Source organism: Cinclus cinclus, chromosome 18 (genome assembly GCF_963662255.1).
Source record: "Cinclus cinclus chromosome 18, bCinCin1.1, whole genome shotgun sequence".
Classification (NCBI taxonomy): domain Eukaryota; kingdom Metazoa; phylum Chordata; class Aves; order Passeriformes; family Cinclidae; genus Cinclus; species Cinclus cinclus.
This window is the reverse complement of record NC_085063.1, coordinates 12,925,074-12,943,268: the sequence shown is the minus strand read 5'-3', so window position 1 is coordinate 12,943,268 and position 18,195 is coordinate 12,925,074. Positions and strand designations below refer to the sequence as shown.

Genomic DNA, 18,195 nt, shown 5'->3' with positions numbered 1-18,195 from the left:
AGGAGAGCACCACAGAGCTTCACTGCCAAGGGAGGGACAAGAACAGAAGGGACTTTGGGACGTTGCAGAGGCCAAGGAACAGGGAACACTTTCCTTGCTGCTCTTTTCCCACCTCTGTCCTGTTCTTGTGCTCCCAACGTTGTAACTTCGTGCTATAATTTGTTTTTCATGCTTTAGGCAGGGACCATTTCTATATGGCTCTGTACCTGGATAGTCATGCAGTGCCACCTTCTCTAGGATTTTCAGTGGAATCCAGCACACTGGGTTGGAGATCTGCAGCTGCTTCATTCCACCTCTTGGATAACACTGCTGAAGTCCACCAGAAGGAGCCTTGGTGTATCAGTTTTGCATAAGGAATATATAAAGATGCAAGTAAAAACCCAGTGAGTCCTCTTAACAGTGTTGAATTATCATAATATTTATTAGTCTTCTCAATCTGAATGAGAATAGGATGTTCTGGATTGTCAATACAAATCCTGTACATTAAGAATATGGATGGCTGTGCACCTGCTGCAAAAGATGATTTTTCTCCCAGCCTCCTCATTGACTGACATGTGTAGTTTTATTTCTTAATAACCCCAAAAGACTCAATGTACCCTTACAATAGTTTGTATCAGGTCTGTGTTCTCCTTCTTGCTTGCAGTCTGCTCTTAGATTTGTGCTAAGCAATGTCCTGCCTTCCCCAAGGCAGCTTCATGCTTTGAGATATGCCTGTCTTTGCAAGAGTTATCTTTGACCAGAGAAAGTTGAAATATATTCTTCTCAGGTACTCCTATTGTTGCCGTAAAAACACAGGGAGGTGTCATCAAACTGACTCTGCCAAGCTCCTGCAGCTTTGATCTGATGGCTGGATTTTATCTGCAGGTGTTTTGAGGATGAGTGCTTTTCACAAGAACAAGGTGGAAAAAATAAAGCAAATTAATTAACTTCCATAAAGTTATCCTTTCTCACTTTCTCTTCCCTTCCCTGCAGTGTTTCTCGTAACAGCTCATTAGAGCCTGTGTTTGCAATAGCTGCACCATGAGACAGGAGCTTTCATTTCCCTTCCTGTCCTGCTTTCCAGGATGTGGCAGAACCGAGGCCGCCTCCCCCAGCCACACCAGGGTCTTTGTGATGCTCACCGAGCCCAGGTTTAGCCTTAACTCCTTCCTGTAAGAGAACTCCTGTACCTGCCTCGAGGGAAGAAGAGGAGCTGGGATTTCTCCCTTGAGAGGTGTGGGGCTCATGTTTGAAGAAGAAAAAAGCCTGTGCTGTTCCCCCACTCCTCCCCAAGCAGCATCAGCACTGAGAACAGAGATGCTGCTGGTCTCTTTGGAGAACTTTGCCAGCCCTGCCTGCCCTGCAGAGGAGCTGGAGTCTGGTTGGATGATTTGAACCTTTGCCATCATCTGGAGCAGAATGAAGCTCTGTAAAAGGACAGTGACTGAATGCCAACTGGGCTGTCATTAGCTCGGGTAGCCCAGGAAGCAGCTGATGTGCAGTTTGTGGTGGAAGTCATGCAGACAGAAGGGGTGACTCAGGGGTGGAGAGGCCCCAGCCCTGGCTGCAGTCTGGCCCCAAAGGTGTGTTCCAGGCTTGCTGTTTGGATGCACCAGGGACAGCTGATGGCTTCACAAAAGCTCCATGGAGCATCCATTTGCAGAAGGCTGACAATTTTTCAGTGATGTTGGGTGCTGCTGGCCCAGCTCCATCTTTCTTCCACAGTAATCAAAGGAAATGTTCCCTAATCTTGAAGTCTGGTGTTTCAGGACTGAAAAGCTTAATGGCTTCCCTTGGTTTTTTTCCCTTCTCTTTTATGAAGCATAGGGTGTTTAGAACTATGGAAGCAGTGCAAGAAAAATATTAATGAATAACTATGGAGTGCAGACATTAATGCATTCCTTTCTCTTGAAATAACTGGCTTTTCTCTGTGGGGTCTGTAACAAAAAAGTGTCTGCAGAGTCTGAACCTGCTGTACAGAAGCCAAAGTAGATGATGATTTAGAACTTCACCAATTTCCCCCCTGCCCCCCTAAAATGTTATCTCTGCATTTATCATGCTGCAAAAAATCTCTTTCTCTGAGATATGATAAACCTAAGGCCAGGGGCAGTTCTTAATATTCTGGTTGATGGAAACTATGAACAAATAACAATTTTTGGGATCCTCTCCCATACCCCAAACTCCAAATGATGCTGGGGAGGAGGAATTAAAGCGTTGCAAGCAACACCGTTGGAGTTCCCCAGGGGTGTGCTCTGAAATACCAAGTAGTTTTTCAGCTTTTGTTTTCCTGCAGTTATGGACCAAGGGGTACAGGCAGCAAATATGGGGCTGTGTAGCAATTCTCCTAGGTTGGAATCGCAGGTCAGGGCAGAAACCCGCAGCTCCCGTCAAAGGCAGCGGTTCACAGCCTCGTACTTCACAGCAGGAGCTGCCCGTCCTTTCATGGAGCAGAATGCAAAAGGAGGAAGGTGGAGAACCCCATCGCTGACTACCAGTGGATATAGGAATGGTGCATCCCTGTCCCCGGAGAGAGGCTGCACCCGTACACATCCAGCGGAGAAGCAGGAGGCTTAAGAACTTGCTTGAGAAAGACAGATAGTTCTGAACCTTTGTTCACTCCTTGAGCCCTTCCCTGGCCGCTCCTCCTGGGAGCTTCGGTTCAACCCCAACCCTTCCTCCTGCCCCGGCTTCGACCGCGCCTCTGCCACCCTGCGTGCCACCAAGGCCGCCGGATGGCTTTGTCCCCGTGCCCGAGCCTGCCAGGGACCACGCCGTGGCCGTTGCGCTGCTTGTGCAATAGCAGCGGGCTGGGGGCGCGGGACACGCTCTGCCCAGGCGGGATTTTTGGCCGGTCCCCCCGCAGCGCTGCCCTCGCCCGCCCGGCCCCGTTTCCCGGGAGCCGCCGGGATCTGTAGCGCGCGCGGAGCCCGTCCCGAGGGTCCGGCCGCAGGGACCCCGGTGTGCGGGGCGCCGCGGGGAGCTCGGTGCGGGGCGGGGGCTCCGTGCGGGGACCCCCGGGCGGGGCCGGACTACGCGCCCCGAGCGCCCCTGCGCGGAGCGGGCGGGGCGGGGCCGCGCGGCCCTACAAAGGCGGCGGCGGCGGCGGGGCGGCCGCTACTCACCGGCACCGGCGGGCGGGCGCGGGGCCGCGCTCCGGCTCCAGGCGCGGCCATGAGGCGGCTGTAGGGCCCCGGGACCCGCCGCCGCTCCGCTGCCTTCGGCCGCCGCGGGGGGCTCGGCGGGGGCGCGGCTCTGCTCGGGGTGGATGCCGGCCGGGGCCGGCCGCTCCCGGCACCATGCACACCGTGCAGAAGGACACCACCTTCACCAAGATCTTCGTCGGGGGGCTGCCCTACCACACCACCGACTCCTCCCTCAGGAAGTACTTCGAGGTCTTCGGGGACATCGAGGAGGCGGTGGTGATCACGGACCGGCAGACCGGCAAATCCCGGGGATACGGCTTTGTAAGTGCCGCTCCGGGACGGGACGGGACGGGCGCCGGGGAAGGGGCCGGCAGCGGAGCCTCGGGCTGGGAGCCCCCGGTGCGGTGACAAAGCCCCCGGTGCGGTAACAAAGCCCCCGGTGCGGCCCCGCACGAAACCCCCCCCCCGCCCCCGGTGCCGGGAGCTGCGGAGCCGCCGCCCGTCCCGTCGCTGCCGCGGAGTTTGTGCCCGCTACGGGAAGCAGGGGCTCGGTCAGGACAGGCTGGGCTGGGGGCCCGGGAGGAGGCCCCCGTTGTTGGCCGAGGCCTCGCCGTTCATTTCAGCACCTGCTCCCCCCTCTCGATGTCCGTGCGGGGCTCAGCGCGGTGCCCGCATCCCGCCCGCAGCTGCTCTGAGCTCATCTGCGCCCGGGGGTTTTGGGAAGGGCTGCGCCAGCTTCTTAAAAAAAGGCACTGGGAGGAGGTGGAAGGGCAGGGGAAAACAGCTGGCACCGGCCCAGCGGGGAAACCGGGCGCGGGGGGAGCGTCCGCTTTTCCATCGAGTCCCAGCAGCCCTTCCCATCTCGCCGTGCAAGCGAGGCTGCACGAAGGGAGTGCAGCTCCCGATTCAAAATAGAACAATAAATAAACTCCACTTAGTGCCTGTTGCTGGAGTGTTTACAAAGCGCCGTTGCTACAAACAAGGCTGTGCTCGATTCCAGGTGACCATGGCAGACAGAGCTGCTGCTGAAAGAGCTTGCAAAGACCCAAACCCCATCATTGACGGCAGGAAAGCAAACGTGAACCTGGCGTATTTGGGAGCAAAACCAAGGAGTATTCAAACTGGTGAGGCATCCGGGAGATCCCATCTCTCTGTATTAGAATAACTTGTAAGACGAGGAAGCAAGTTCCTCGGGCTGGAATCATCTGATCTGATGATGCACATTTATCTGTCCACCATAGTTCTCATTGTTGGCTGAGGATGCTGTGTAGTCCAGTTACCTCTGTGCTGTATCTTCTTACTCAGCCCTGCTGCACTAATATTACTCACCAAAGTTCATATAACTGTGTTAAAGCTGTTTCTTTCCGTGCTGAAATGTTTGCCTGTTAACTGCTTTGTTCCATGAGAATTAACAGTAGGATCTACTCTGTCGTTTCTCCCTTTGGTTTAATGACCACAATACCCAGTGTGTAAAATAAGGCTTTATGCCCCATTGTCTGTTCAATAACAGCACGTTCACACCGAGCTTTCGTCATGAATTCCCATCTGCTCCTCGTGTATATCACATATGCATGTTAAATTTAACTTGTTTCTAAATGGGGCTCTGAATTTGCTCACATGCATAGCAGATCAAATGCAAAGACGTGTGGTGTAATTCTGCCTGTGTGTTACCAGTTGAATGGTACAATGGATGCCATTCATTAATATTTCTTTTTTTTTTTTTTTTTTTTTTTTTTTTAAGGTTTTACCATAGGTGTGCAGCAGCTTCATCCAGCCTTCATTCAGAGACCCTTTGGGTAAGTGGAAATGTTTCCTAATGGTCTGTTTGAAATCAGATTCACAAATCAACTTCCTCATTATTTAAAATGTGTGAAAAAAGCCTTCACTGTCAAGAGTGGACAGTTTCAACAGCTGTTGTTCATGTTCAGAGTACTTCATTTCTGGTCGAGATTTCAGAAGTTTTATGCATTTGTCAGCTTTAATGTAATTCCCAAAAATCCTTCTTTATCCTCAGTAAATCTTAGTCATAATAAACCCTGCGCATTGCTCGCTGCTTTGCCAACTTCAAGAATTCACAGGAATTCAAATAAATGGAAAATAGTTTCTCTATTATAGTACTTAAGGTGTCAAAACAATTAAGCAAATTCTGTTCTCATGTTTCTCAAGGAAGATCCTCTGCTTCCTCTATGCTGTTTCCCACGTAATAATGCTTAGGATACAGTTTTATCCTAGAAAACAAATTGCATTGGAAACAAAGTCTGTTACTTAATGAAAGTAACATTAGGTCAAAAATTGATTTTGGACAGATGTTATACAAGGCTTGAATAGTCTGCAAAAGTGGGCTTTTGTCTGCTGTTTTCAATAGCTTATACCATCCCTACTCGGTTAGAAAAGTCCTCTTTTTATACATCTAATAGGATCTGGCAGCTGCTCGGCAAAAGACAAGTGTGCTTCACGAGAACAATAGTGACTGTCATACTGCCCTCATTTAACTGTTTAATGATTGATGCAGCTCTTTTTTTACACCATTTCAGAAAGTGAATATTGATAAGGTTTTTTTATTATTATTTTCTAAGAGCATTAAGAAAGTAGGTGCATTTTTTAAAGCTTTTGAGCACTACCCTGGTGTGGTTTTTGTGCTACTAATATAAATAGATGGGATTTTGGCCTTTGTCAACAGCAATACTTCATCCCTTCCTTGCTCTCCACTCATTTTGTTGGGGGTGTTTTGTTTCTTCTTTTCCTCCTTTTTTTTTTTTAAGAACAAAAAAATCTGCTAACAATAAAACTTTCATTCCTCTGCCCTTATGGCCGCAGTTGCCAACTGCCTGGATAATCTCATTCCGATGAGTTTATGGATGTAAGAGGCTATGTAGCCACAATAGTGCACACCCAGTGTGTGTGTGCTGTGTATGGATCAAACACGCCACTTTTTGCAAGCGGTTACAGCTCTGCTGGAAAGCCTTGAAGAACATCTGCCATGAAATGAAGAATCTCTCCTTTTTTTGGGGGGCGAGAGCTGCATTAGTCTGCATAGACCAAATGCTGCTTTTTAATAGCTTTGCATGGAAGCTGCAAGAGCTTTTACAGCCCCCAAAGCAGCAGCAGCACCTTTGAGATGCAAAAAACCCAGAGACTTTTGCATGGGAGTGCAGGAGAGAAGTTGCCAATAAAAGCAGCCTCTGGCAAGTCCTGCCACACATGGGAAGAGAAAAGAGCAAAATGGTGAAGCCTGTTAAAACTCCTCTTGTTGGCAGGAGCACCTTGCAGATTATCTGCAGTTTTCTGGGTGCCCTTCCTACCCTGCAGCTGCAGCTCTTGAAAACATTTTTTTTTTCCAACAGTTTGCTTTTGGTTTCACATCCAGAGGAGTGTGGGATCGACTGATTACATGTTCCTTGTGATCCAGACAGTTCCTGTTGCAGTTCTTAGGCATTGGTTTCATCATTAAACCAGCAGAGCTGCAGTTAGCACATACAGTGGAGAACATTATAAATTATTTATCAGTTGCCAAGAGACAGGAAGCAGGAGAATGGAGGGCTGGAGGCTGGGGATTATATATCATCATTTGCAAGCATCAGTAAACAAGAATTTCATTGAATTCAGTCATGGCTGCAGCAGAATCACTGGAAATGTGGGTTTTGCAGAATGTGTTTACCTGAGCACCACCTTCACCTGGGCACCACGACTGGGGCTGCTCTGTGGCTTCTGAGCAAAGCCTCAGGTGCTCAGTTGGGCAGCAGAGCTTGGCTGCCTGTTCCCTCTTTTGTCTCCTCAGTAGACCAACAAAATTAAGAGCCTGCCAAGCTCCACTCCTGCATTCCCTTGAGCCCACGATTTCCTTGGCCCTCAGTGAGATATGAGGATAGATGAGTTTATCAGGGTTTGTCCCTGAATTGCTGTTGTCTGTTTGCACCGTGCCATGTGGATCCTGGCCTTTCCCAAAGGAAGCTCCGTGGCTCGGCTGCTTTGCCCCTGGTGTGAGATGTTGCCTGGCTTTTCCTCCTGCAGTTCGTGTCTCTGCAAAGTGTTTGTGCCCAGGGGTTGATGTTATTGTTTCCAAAAGATGGTTGTCACAGGGTGCTTGTGAACGAGCTGGCCTTGGCAGGGCAGGAATGAATGAACAGCCGTTAACTCCTGGGCGCTTCAAGAAGAGCAGGCAGCCAGTCATGTCCCAGATATCAAGCCACAACACGCAGGTTTTGGTAAAACCCGAAATGAATGGAAACTATGAAAATTACCCAAACACCAGAGAGGATTATTTATAAACTGAAGGCTTCCCCCCTCCAGCCTCAGACACCTAAATGCAGCTGTAAATATTGCCAGGGCTGTGCGGAACAGAAAGAGAAACCACGAGGAGCCTCTCTCCTTCCTCCTGCTGTCCTGGCAGGGGAGGCACTTGCACAGCAGACAGCACGGAGTCAGTAGTAAATCCTATTTGGAAAAGAAGTTTCTAGCTTCTTGTAGCCAGAGATCTTAACAGTAATACAAGGCAAAGGATGTGTCTGTGTCAGGGTGACTTGGAGATCCAGCTGCTGAGTTTAGGGAAGCAGCATTGGGCTTGGGGCTGAGCCTGGAGCTTGCAGACTGTGCTTTGCTCAGAGGCACCTGGCAGTGCTGGTGTGCCCCTGCAGCTGCCATGCTTCATGGGATCAGGTGATGTGGCAGAGCTGCGTGGTCCCACCTCGTGGTTCCCTCCTCTGGGGCTCTGGAGCCGGAGGCAGGTTGGAGTCTTTGCAGGGGACAGATTCTCTTGTTCTACTCTGTGCTTGCTGCTCTGGACACGGGCGGCATATGGCAGATGCATTCCTGTGGCTGTGCCTCAGCGAAGGAGCTATCTGTGTGGGAGATCTACCAGTGACTGAGTAAGTGACTGAGCTCTTGCAAGCATAAAGCTGTCTCTTGTAGCAGGATCCAGCTCTTTCCATAGCTGCACATTGGATGTCATTGCTTCAGAGACCCCATGCATGTGTAGTTACTTGTTTTGGTGGCCCCTTGTCTCTGGCCCACGTTTCATCTCCAGCAATGTCAGAAAGGGTTAAATCTCTTTGAGTTTAAAATTTCATGTGTTGATGCTGCTGCAGTTAGGAAGTGAAGAAAGTCTCTCTTTGTGTCAGCCCAACCTCCCTCGCAGCTGTTTTATCCTTAAAATTTCTCTACTGGGTTAAAAATAAAAGGCAACAAACTTTCATATTTTCTGTGGTTATGCATATAAAAGGGCACGTGCTGTGCCCAGCCTCATGTCAGCTGGCATCCCCCTGCTCCAGCTTCTCACTGCCCACTTACCCAGAGCTGGAGGCTGCAGGATCCCATCCCACTCTGCCAGGCTCATGCGGATGGAGCACCCAGCACCTGGCGTTAGCCTGTGCCAGGAACTTGAAAGCTTGGGGGGAAAAGGGCACATTTCCTAAGAAATGTCCAAATCCATTTTCCAAATGGCTTCAGCTGCTGGTTCTTGTGCATGGTGACTGCTGTTCCGACCAAATGCTTGCCAGTCAGAAATAAATCCATTTCTTATTTTTTTATTATTTTATTTTGTGTATTTTGGCACAGACATGTTTATAAGCAGATTAGACTGCTTTGTGAATTTTCTTGAACATCTACTTCAAGGTGGCAAATGCTGGTGTCAGACCCAAGGGTTTGGTGTGCACAAATGCTGGTGTCAAACCCAAGGGTTTTTTGGGTTTGGGGCACAATTTACTCATGTTCTGCCTGTAAAACAATACAAAAGCATGGTCTGATACAGTGGCTATGTGAATGATGTGCCAAGCTCTGTCCTGTTGCAAGGGACAGGCTCTTGGGTGAAGGATCTGAGCTGTTCCTGGGCAGTTAGGGCACAGGCTTGTGTGTGATGGAGAGAGCCTGAGGTGGCTCTAGCTTTGTCTTTACAGCACATGGCTTGAGTTGTGCCATCTTCTCTGTAGCTCCATTGCCTCTGATGGATTTCCTCTTCATCCTCCTCAGCAGCAGAATCCTTTCCCATTGATGCAGGAGCTGGGGAGTGGCGGATCCAAAATTCACCTGTGTTGCTCTGGCTGGTGCCACAAGAGTCCCAGTGTGGCAGATTGATGCACATGTCTGAATTTCCAGAGCAGCCCAGTCTGTGCTTGATCTCATGTTTCCTTTGAGCAGCTGTTGGCATATGGGCCCCATCTCATAGTATTAAGCACATGCCCAGTAATTCCAATGATGAATGCAGCCCTGGGCATCCTGCCCCAGCTCTGAGGGCACCAGCCAGGGAACCAGACAGTTGTTGTGCTGATAATTTGGTAGCAAGGACAACGGGTCACTTCTAAATACGACTTTTATGAAGAACTTGTTCCCCACGGATGGGAGCAAACTGCATACCAGAGCTAAATATACTCCATGATCACAAAAGATGAAAAGTCCTGGACCTTGGAGTTAAAACTCAGTCTCCTGTTTCTCAGTCTCCAAGTGCTGTAAACAGGGTTCTACTGTCCCCTGCAATTTCCCTGTCACCAGCTTTGAGCATTTTAACTTTCCTATGTCAGAGCTGAGCTGCTCTTGCCAAAGCACCAGAGGCTGGGAAAGCCATGCTGGATCCAGGCATCCCCTATGACTCCAGCTTGCAGAAAGGTGTGAGGGATTCAACTGAGATATCTTAAATGTTCTGCTACCACAAAGGCACAACTGGTAGCAGAGATCACAAACTCTTGAAATGGAATTTCTTTCTTGACTGAAAAGTCACTTAATTGTTTTATCAGGGTAGGCCTTCTTTAATGAAAAAGAGGTATTTTGTTGCTTCTTCCATAGCTGAAGTATTCGACTTCAAAATACTTCATCATTCCAAGAAAGAAGTTTTGATAAATCAAGTGAGTGGACGGTTTTAATTAAAGGTCAGTGGAAGGGATCATGTGTAAAGAAAGAAAGTCTGCTAAAAATGGAACCAGTTGAAAGTAGTCATTAATGTGTATTATTCCAAAACTTTCAGGTACTCCAGAAGACCTTAAAGATGTTTCTGCCATTGATTTTCTCTAAATTGCAGAAGAAAATTGGAGAGCTCAAAGGCAGAATTCTGGGGCTTCCTGGGTTACTCTGTTGGAGCCCCTGGTTTTCCCTACCATCCTACCAGGTTCCTCACAAGGATGCTGAAGGACTCAGGTTCCTGTCATGCACTGGTGTGAAACAGTCCCCGTTCCTTCTGTCAGTTAATTTCTGGTTTGGCTGTGCTGATAACTGGAAAGGGGAGGGGTTTTTCCCTCTCTGGAGAGCTGACCAGTTGCGGATAAACTTCCATGTGGCTTTTTCCTTGGTGCCAGATGGCTCTCATTTCAGGCAGATATTATCTCCTGCTACCTGAGTGTTTTTCAGCCTGCTTCTCTCCAAAACTATTTTTGGTCTGGCCCAGCATGCCTTTATTTGGGATCATGTTTTGTTTTTTTTTTTTTTTAACTTCTTCCTTTGGGTGTGGGAGAAGCAAGATGCAGAGGATAAAGTTTTGAGCCTGGCTATAACTCACGGTGGAGCTTAGCATGTTGATCTCAGTTTTGGTTGAGTTGAGGAAAAGGATCAGACCTTTGTGAGATGTGCTCCCATCTTTGGTCTGCAGCCTTTTTTTCACTTCTTTCTGGCTTTTTTCCCCCCGCTGACTGCAGTCTGGGACAGTCTGCTGTGGCATGTCATGCCTTGGTGACTGCCACTGGTGTGGTGACATCTGCTCCCAGCAGGGAAGCAGGAAACTCAGTCCTGTACCTGTTTGCACAGGCTGCTCTGTAAATCTTCTCAGAGGGACAGAGAAGGATGAGAAGACAGACAGACAAATTAGTTAGAAGAGCAGCAGAAATTGTGTTGATTGCTTTGCTGTTTTGTGTTTGTGTTGTATTGCAGCAGGTGATGATAAATCCCATGGAGCTGCAGAGTTCATCTTTGTGTGACTTTGAGCTGGCTGGGAAAGCTGGCTGATGAAGCAGAAGCTGTTGACATTTCAGTGCATGTTTAAATCAGCTTTAGTAGGGACATTTCAGGAGTTGGAGGTTTGTCATGTTGTGTTTGAAGCCTGGTCCTGGCAGGGAATGGTGGAGGGATCATGGAGTGATGAGGGCACAGCCACTGTCCTGATCTGCACCCGAGTGTTGCTGGATAAACTGTGATCCCCTTGTGGAGTGAGGGTCCTGGTGGGCAGGCAGGGACCCCCTGGCCATCCTCCAGCCTCCTCCTCATGTCTGGATTGAGAACAGCACCTGAATTTCTCACATTTCCACAGCCTGTCATCGTGGCTGGGGCCCCTATGATACCTGTGGCCAACCCTGCCTGCACTCCACACACGTTTACTGAGTGTCTCCTCGAGGTGAGTGCTTGCTGGCTTGGGAGTGTCCGTCAGGAACGATTCCTTGGAGTGTGAATTACACCAGGATGTGTGCCTGCATCTCCAGCTTTGCCGTGGTGCAAGTGTGGGGTGTGCTTCCCAGAGCAGCTTTAAACTCAGGAGCCCACTTCAGAAGACACCTTGGGATCCACCACACCGTGCAGACAGTGGCTGGAGGTGTCACATCACCAGGGGCTGTGCTCAGCTGGTTCTGCAGCACCCCCAGCACCTCCTGCCATCACATGCTGGGGCAGTGTGGGTGTCCCTGGGGCAGCCAATGGGGTCAGCTCTAGTGGAAATGGAGGCCAAATTCCTGGGGTCAAATGCCAGAATTTGTGCCTTCACTGGCAGACACAAAGGGCTCTGTTTCTTTTATTCTTCAAGGAATAAAAGGCTGGTCGTGGTGGTGGCATTTGTGTGCTGGTCTCTGTGAGGCTGCCAAGAGCCCTGTGCCCCTCCTCGTTTCCCAAATGTTTGTGTGATGCCATGTCCCTCCTGACAGAGGGGTGCAGCTGTCTCCACTTCTTCAGAAGTGACAAACCAGCTCCCAGCAGGGCTGGCAGAGACCGAGGGGGTCAGGAGCTCCCACCTTGTTGCTCTCCCAAGCTCGTGCAGCTTGCAGGAACAGCTCATGGCTCATGTGTAGGAAGTCCTGCAGGATGGCAGAGAGAAAGTGCAGCTAAAGCACGTTTTAGGTGTAAATCTGATACAAAATAGTCAAGTATATGAAGTGTCTTTGAGATGAGCTCTGATGGGAGCTGCTGGTGAGAGCTTGTTCCTAGTCCGCAGTGTTTGGGAAGAGGTGTGGGACACATTTCTTCCTGACTTGTCCCTTTTTTCTTCCCTAGCCAGCCCTGCCCTGCTGCTGTGATGGGGGGACCTGGGTGATGGCAGGTTTTGAAAGGGACTTTTTCATCTGCCTGGAGCCACGTGTGTCTCCCTTGACGTATTTGAACATCTCCACCCAGGACTGCAGCAGTACAGGGGCCCCTTTTGTTCTGTCCCCCAGCCAAAGCAGGACAGAGCCTGGGTCCCCTTTGCCAGTGGCTCTGTAGCCTTCTCTTTTGTTCTGGTTCAATTTTGGCAGCGTGGCTGGATGCCACGTGGTCAGGAGTGTGGGCTGGCACCACGAGGGCCCTGCTGTCCCTCCTGCTGTCCCTCCTGCTGTCCTTCCTGCTGTCCCTCCTGCTGTCCCTCCTGTGCCACCACCACCTCTGGGCTCAGGTTTGCCCATGCTGGGTGTGCTGGGTGGCCTTTGCCCTTGGTTCCTTGTCTTGCCAGCAGCATCTCATCCATCTGCTGCTCACAGGATGACCTTGGTGTGTGGTGGCCACGGCTGATCACTTGGTTGATGTTTTATAATCACACCGTGTGTGTTTTTTGGTGAAGTTCTCTTCTGGCTGGCAGGGCCCATGGTGGGGGATGGAGGAAAACTGCAGGGAGGGAGGAAGGGAAAGGCATCTTAAAACACAGATGTGACTCATCCTCTAGAAATTCAGATTAGAGTTTGCTGTTTTCTAGAAAGAGAACTCCAGAAACAGCTTGCTTTTTTAAAATTTATCTCCTGAAAGATCATCTTCAGAAATAATGGAAGAGGGGGAAATATTTTAAGATGTTCTGTAGATGTTAAATGTAGCCAGCAGAGAACTTCATCGTATTGCACTGTTTTGTTTTGTTTGTAGCTGCAAGTCATCAAAGTGACCTTACTTTGGGTTGTGTGTTTTGTTTTGATTGATGAATTGCCATCTGTCCACCTAATTCAGAAGACGAAACTGCATGATATCTTGATTGAAATTTCTAGCTGAATTATTAAAATCCTAATGACGAAAAGAGCCTTCCCTTTTACATTTACATTCCCTTTAGAAGCAGATCCTGGAGTTGCTGAGTGTGACTTTTCTAGTGCAGTAGCAGCTATTGTGGGTGATGTGTGCTTGTGTATGCACTGGGCTGGTGGGATGGATTTCTGGAAGCAAGGTGCAGGAGTACTTTCTACCTTCCAAGCTAATGGTGCTTTTTATTCCAAGGAGCACCAAGAAGCTGGGATTTTTTTCCTTTCTGAAGGAAAAATGTAGTGCAGGATGTTGCAGATTTGCTGTCTCCCAGCCCACCGTGATGCTCCGTGCATGAAACCAAAGCCAACAATGCAGAGTTTCTTGGAATATCCACTTACCCTGATGGCACCACGTCCTCCACATGGCTGTGCCAGCTCTGGAGAGCAGTTAGGTGGCAGCAAGGGACATGGAGGAGCTTCTCAGACAGGGTGATGCTCAGAGGACTGTCCTGGTCATTTGGTGAGTGCAGGTGGAATGCATGGGCAGGAAAAGTGCAGGCCCCTCCTCTGCTTCTGCCACCGGGTGGTTTTTAGTGGACTGTGAATTTTTTGTTGCATTTGTGGAGTGATTTTAACTTTGTTGGGCCCTGGTGGCAGGGTGTGACATGCAGGGAGAAGTGATGAGCAGCCAGAGCATCCATCCCCAGTCTGGGATGCAGGATGTTGGCTGAGCTGCTGACCTGCCAGGGGGTAGAGCAGTGTGTGTGGACAGAGCCTGCTCATGTCATGCCCAAGGGTCAGTGCCTGGGGGTGCCTCTCTAGAGCCTTTCCCCAGGCTCTGGCAGGCCCAGGGAGCAGCACTGCACCTCTGAGTTATTTAAAACAAAATGAAAGAGAAAATCCCCCAGTGACAAGCGTGAGAAACCCCTGGGTGGGACTCAGCCCTGTTCCTCCAAGAGGTGGCTGCCACTGCCTGCTGTGAGTGTGTGACATGAAGTGCCCCTGGGCTGAGCTGGTGCCTAAGCTCCAGCTCTGATTCAGCTGTGCTGGCCTCAGTTTAGATCAGAGCTGAACAAAAAGGGATTCTGTGCATTTCTGCTGCCTCATCTCATTCTTGTTACCCACAGGGTGATGCTGGGTATGGTGTGTTGATGGACTGAAGGACTGTGAGGTCCCTCTTGCTGTCCAGGGGTGTCTGGTGTCCTCAGGAGAAGGTCTTGCACTGAATCAAAGGTTGAGGTGCTGCTCACCATCATCCATCCTCCCTGGGCATATGGAAGGACCCTGATTTCAGAGGCAGTGTTGCTGTGTGGGGAGGGAGAGGAGAGCAATCTTGTAATGCAAATTGTCTCAAGCAAAAACAAACTGCATATGGGAGTGGGAAAAGGAGAAAAAACTCGGTTCAGATGAGCACTTGTTTGTGAGAAGCCTTTCTGCTGTCTGAAGAGCAGATTAAACCATCCAGTGCTGGTAGTAAAGCAAGTGGGAACAGCCCTGGAAGTGCTGGGTGGGAGGGACCAGCCCCAGGTGGACCCCAGCACGCTGCAGGTGGTGGCTGGGATTTTGGATGCTCAGGTGGAACGAGGGTAGCCATGTACAGCCCTGTGCCTTGTGAAGAGCCTGTGGGAGGCTTTTAAAAGTGGTTGTGTTTGAAAATGTGCTGTCACACACATCCACACAAAAATCCCCAAAATATTTGAATCTGCATAATCTCTCTGCAGAGTTTTGCCTTTTTTAAAAATTATTTATTTATTCATTTTATTTGCCAAAATGCTTTGGGTTTGGAGACAGAGTGGCACAAGCTTTCAGAGAACAGCTTTGCTTCATTCTGTGGCCTTCTGTGGTTCAGCAAGCAGTGGCCAGAGGGACCTTCTCCCTAGAGTGCCCTTTTTGGTGTCACCCTACCACACTCCTCAGCCACATGTAGTTCCCCGTTTTCGCCTGGCCCGTGGCAGTTTGTGTGGATGTACCCAAACCTTCAGGTTTGCGTATCTCTGCCCTTATTTGAGACCTGACTTGACTGTGGGCCCTTTGGAAAATACAGCCCTTTCATTTTGATGCTCCTCCCCCCCTCCCCCTTTCCTCCTCATTAGCAGTTTCTAGCAAATTAGTAGGCACTCCTGCATTAATCACCTCCAGGATCTTTCCACCTATGGACTTCAATTGACTGTGACATGGTTAAGTTCCTCTCAGCAGCACAGCTACCTCAGGGCAGGGACAAGCCTGGGTGAAGCAGCACTTTTGGACCCTCATGGAAAGGGCAGAGGAGATGCCAGGGGCAGATGTGACAGTTCATGGACACAGGAGTGTCACTGCCCTGCCAGCTCCTGGGGCTGGAAGTGCTGCTGGGGGAAAGAAAGCAGCAGTAATACCTCGTGTTTTACAACAAACACCCTATAGCATTCCCTAAACATCCAGTGTTGTGGAAACATGGTGTAAGTGTGTGGTAACTGGTTACACCTGGCAGGCTGGAGGGACTGGGGCTGTGCCTGGGGACAATGGTGATTCCTAGTGGGACAAGTGGGAGTGACACGTGCCAGGAGGTGCCCCACAGGGGCTGTGGGTCCTCAGGACCCTGCACCCAGGTTTGGATGGAGAATACAGGAGGCAGAAAGGCTGGCAGGGACAGACAAGTGGGGGCCGAGGAAATGAGGTGAGCCAGAGGCTGTGTCACAGCCTTCCAGGGAGCTTATTTTGGATTGCAGCAGCCTGGATAGTGGGAGATACAACCCAGGAGGACCAGGCTGTGTGTATCAGTAGCAGCCCATGCTTCACCTTGCACTACTCCCACCCTCGGGGTGTAGGAGTGTTTGCTTTCCATCCCCACCCCGGGGATCACCCCTCACTCGAGGGCAGCACCATTTCCGTGGCTGATGCACATGAATTTGGGAGGGGGGGCGTTGATGTGCAGACAGGGGGGAGCCCAGCCCCTCACTAACTTCTCCCCCTTTCCCTCCACAGACTGACTCCTCACTATGTTTACCCCCAAGCCATCATCCAGCCCAGCGTGGTGATCCCTACCCCCGTGCAGTCCATCACGTCTCCCTACATCGACTACACGGCCGCCAGCCAAGCCTATTCCCAGTACACCACAGCTGCCTACGACCAGTACCCCTACGCTGCCTCCCCGGCCGCTGGCTTCGTGGGGTACAGCTACACGGGCACGGTGCAGCCTCCCATCACCGCCAGCAACCCCGCAGCGCCCGCCACCGCCTTCGTGCAGTACCAGCCACAGCAGCTGCAGCCCGACCGCATGCAGTGAGAGCCCTCCCAGGACAATCTCTCGCCGTGCAAGGATGCGACTAGGACAGCAAAACGACAAAAAAAAAAAAAAACACAATAAAAGAGACAAAACAAACAAACAAAAAAAAGTCACCCCGTCCCTTTATCCGACCCCCCCCTTATGTAGGTGCATATTGATATCTAAGCTATTTATAGTGTTGAGGGCGAACCTAAATCCTTGCAGTCTGGTTGTGCTTATGAAAGTGGACTTCTGATAAATTTGTTTTTTTTTTCCCCTTTTGTTTTTTTTTTTTTTTTTTTCTTCAATCTGGACAGATACTGTCTTGAAGATGTTCTGAAAGCGGCTGAAAATGTTTCACAGGAAAACTACAGATTGTTGCACACATCACGGTCTGCTTCCATCACCTGTGGTCTTCTTTCTGCCCCCCTCCTTCCTTCCTCATCCAGCCTATAATCCTCTTATTCACTGGTGAGGTACAGAGGTACTCGGAGAACATGGAAAAAAAAAAGCAATCTTTATTTTTTGGTTGTACAAAAACTTTGTAATACTCAGAGATGCCTTACAGAAAAAAAAAAGCAAAAGAAAAACTATTTTTTAATATTTATTGCGATTTTATTCGCATGAGCTGTGAATTGCAGACAGAAGAATAGTAGTAAGTATCTGCCTTGTTTAATTCTCATTTTACTAAATTATTGTATGTAGGTAAAAGTTCTTAAGTAATTGCTGAATCACTTCAACATGCAAAAGGGAATATTGGCTTGAAGGAGAGCAGATATTCCTTTAGTCAACGCACTGTACTATTTTCTTATTGTAATTGTTACTCTGTTAAGATTATCTCAAATTTAGGTATATTTTTAAATGCAAAAAACCAACCAAGAATACTGAACATTTTGTCTACTTTGGTAGATCTTTTGTTACAATGCTGCAACCTATGGAGACATTTACAGTATTTATGTAAAAGAGATTTGGGGCTGTTGGCCAGCAAGGTTTAGGAGAATATCACGAATGGAGCAATAGAGAAAAAGGTGTAATGTCACTGAACAAATAGGTAAATGTAACCTTTTTATGCCTGTAATCCAACAGCCAAATAAAGGAAGAGAACAGGCGATGTAAGTGCATTTCTACAAAGACAGCAATAAACTGTTTTAACTTTTAAAATTATTTGATGCTGTATGGTACCATGTTTGGTTGGCTGCAGTGCCTTAGGGAGCGTTTCCCAGCCCACCTGGTTTGGCCATGCTGGGCTTCACCCTCGAGTGTGCCAGGGTGGGCTGGCAGCGTATCCTGTGGGAAGAGCCCCTGCTGCCATCCTGGCAGGTGATGCCCCCATCCTGCAGCGTGTCCCACGTGCTGCCCTTTCTCTGCATGTCCCAAGGCACCTCAGGGTTCCTGGGCTCACACAACCCTGTGGGCTGGTCCCAAGTGCTTGCTCAAACTGTGTGGAGCAGAGGGTGGGAGGTGCTGCCGTCCTGGTGCGGCTCCAGTGGCAGTAGGGACAGACGGGACAGATCTCATCCCAGAGTTTTTGGGCCATTGCTTTCATTCTGTTATTTGCTTAAAATAAGTTGGGAGTTATTTTTCTAAAATTGAATTTCTCTGAAAGGGAGTGGTCTGCCAGAGCCCTGTGCTGGTTAGGGGGATTTGCTGAGGGTGTCTCAGATCAGCAGAACCAGGCAGGTGCCAGCAGCAGAGAGAGTCTCACCCTTGAGCCTCATTTGCTGCTCTGGTGCTG

At 49.6% G+C, this 18,195-nt stretch overlaps 1 protein-coding gene across 2 annotated transcripts; it reads left to right on the top strand.

Moving 5' to 3' along the window:
* The first annotated feature begins 3,087 nt into the window (after positions 1 to 3,087).
* RBM38 (RNA binding motif protein 38) lies at positions 3,088 to 17,624 on the top strand. Of its 2 annotated transcripts, none has more exons than XM_062505278.1 (4): positions 3,088 to 3,521; positions 4,123 to 4,246; positions 4,864 to 4,918; positions 16,181 to 17,624. In XM_062505278.1, exons 1-4 carry the CDS (start codon positions 3,276 to 3,278, stop codon positions 16,479 to 16,481), a joined length of 726 nt encoding a protein of 241 aa, XP_062361262.1. In that variant the 5' UTR covers positions 3,088 to 3,275; the 3' UTR covers positions 16,482 to 17,624. The 2 variants fall into 2 exon arrangements, with proteins under 2 accessions (XP_062361262.1, XP_062361263.1); XM_062505279.1 differs by having other exon boundaries at positions 3,091 to 3,443.
* The last annotated feature ends 571 nt before the right edge of the window (positions 17,625 to 18,195 follow it).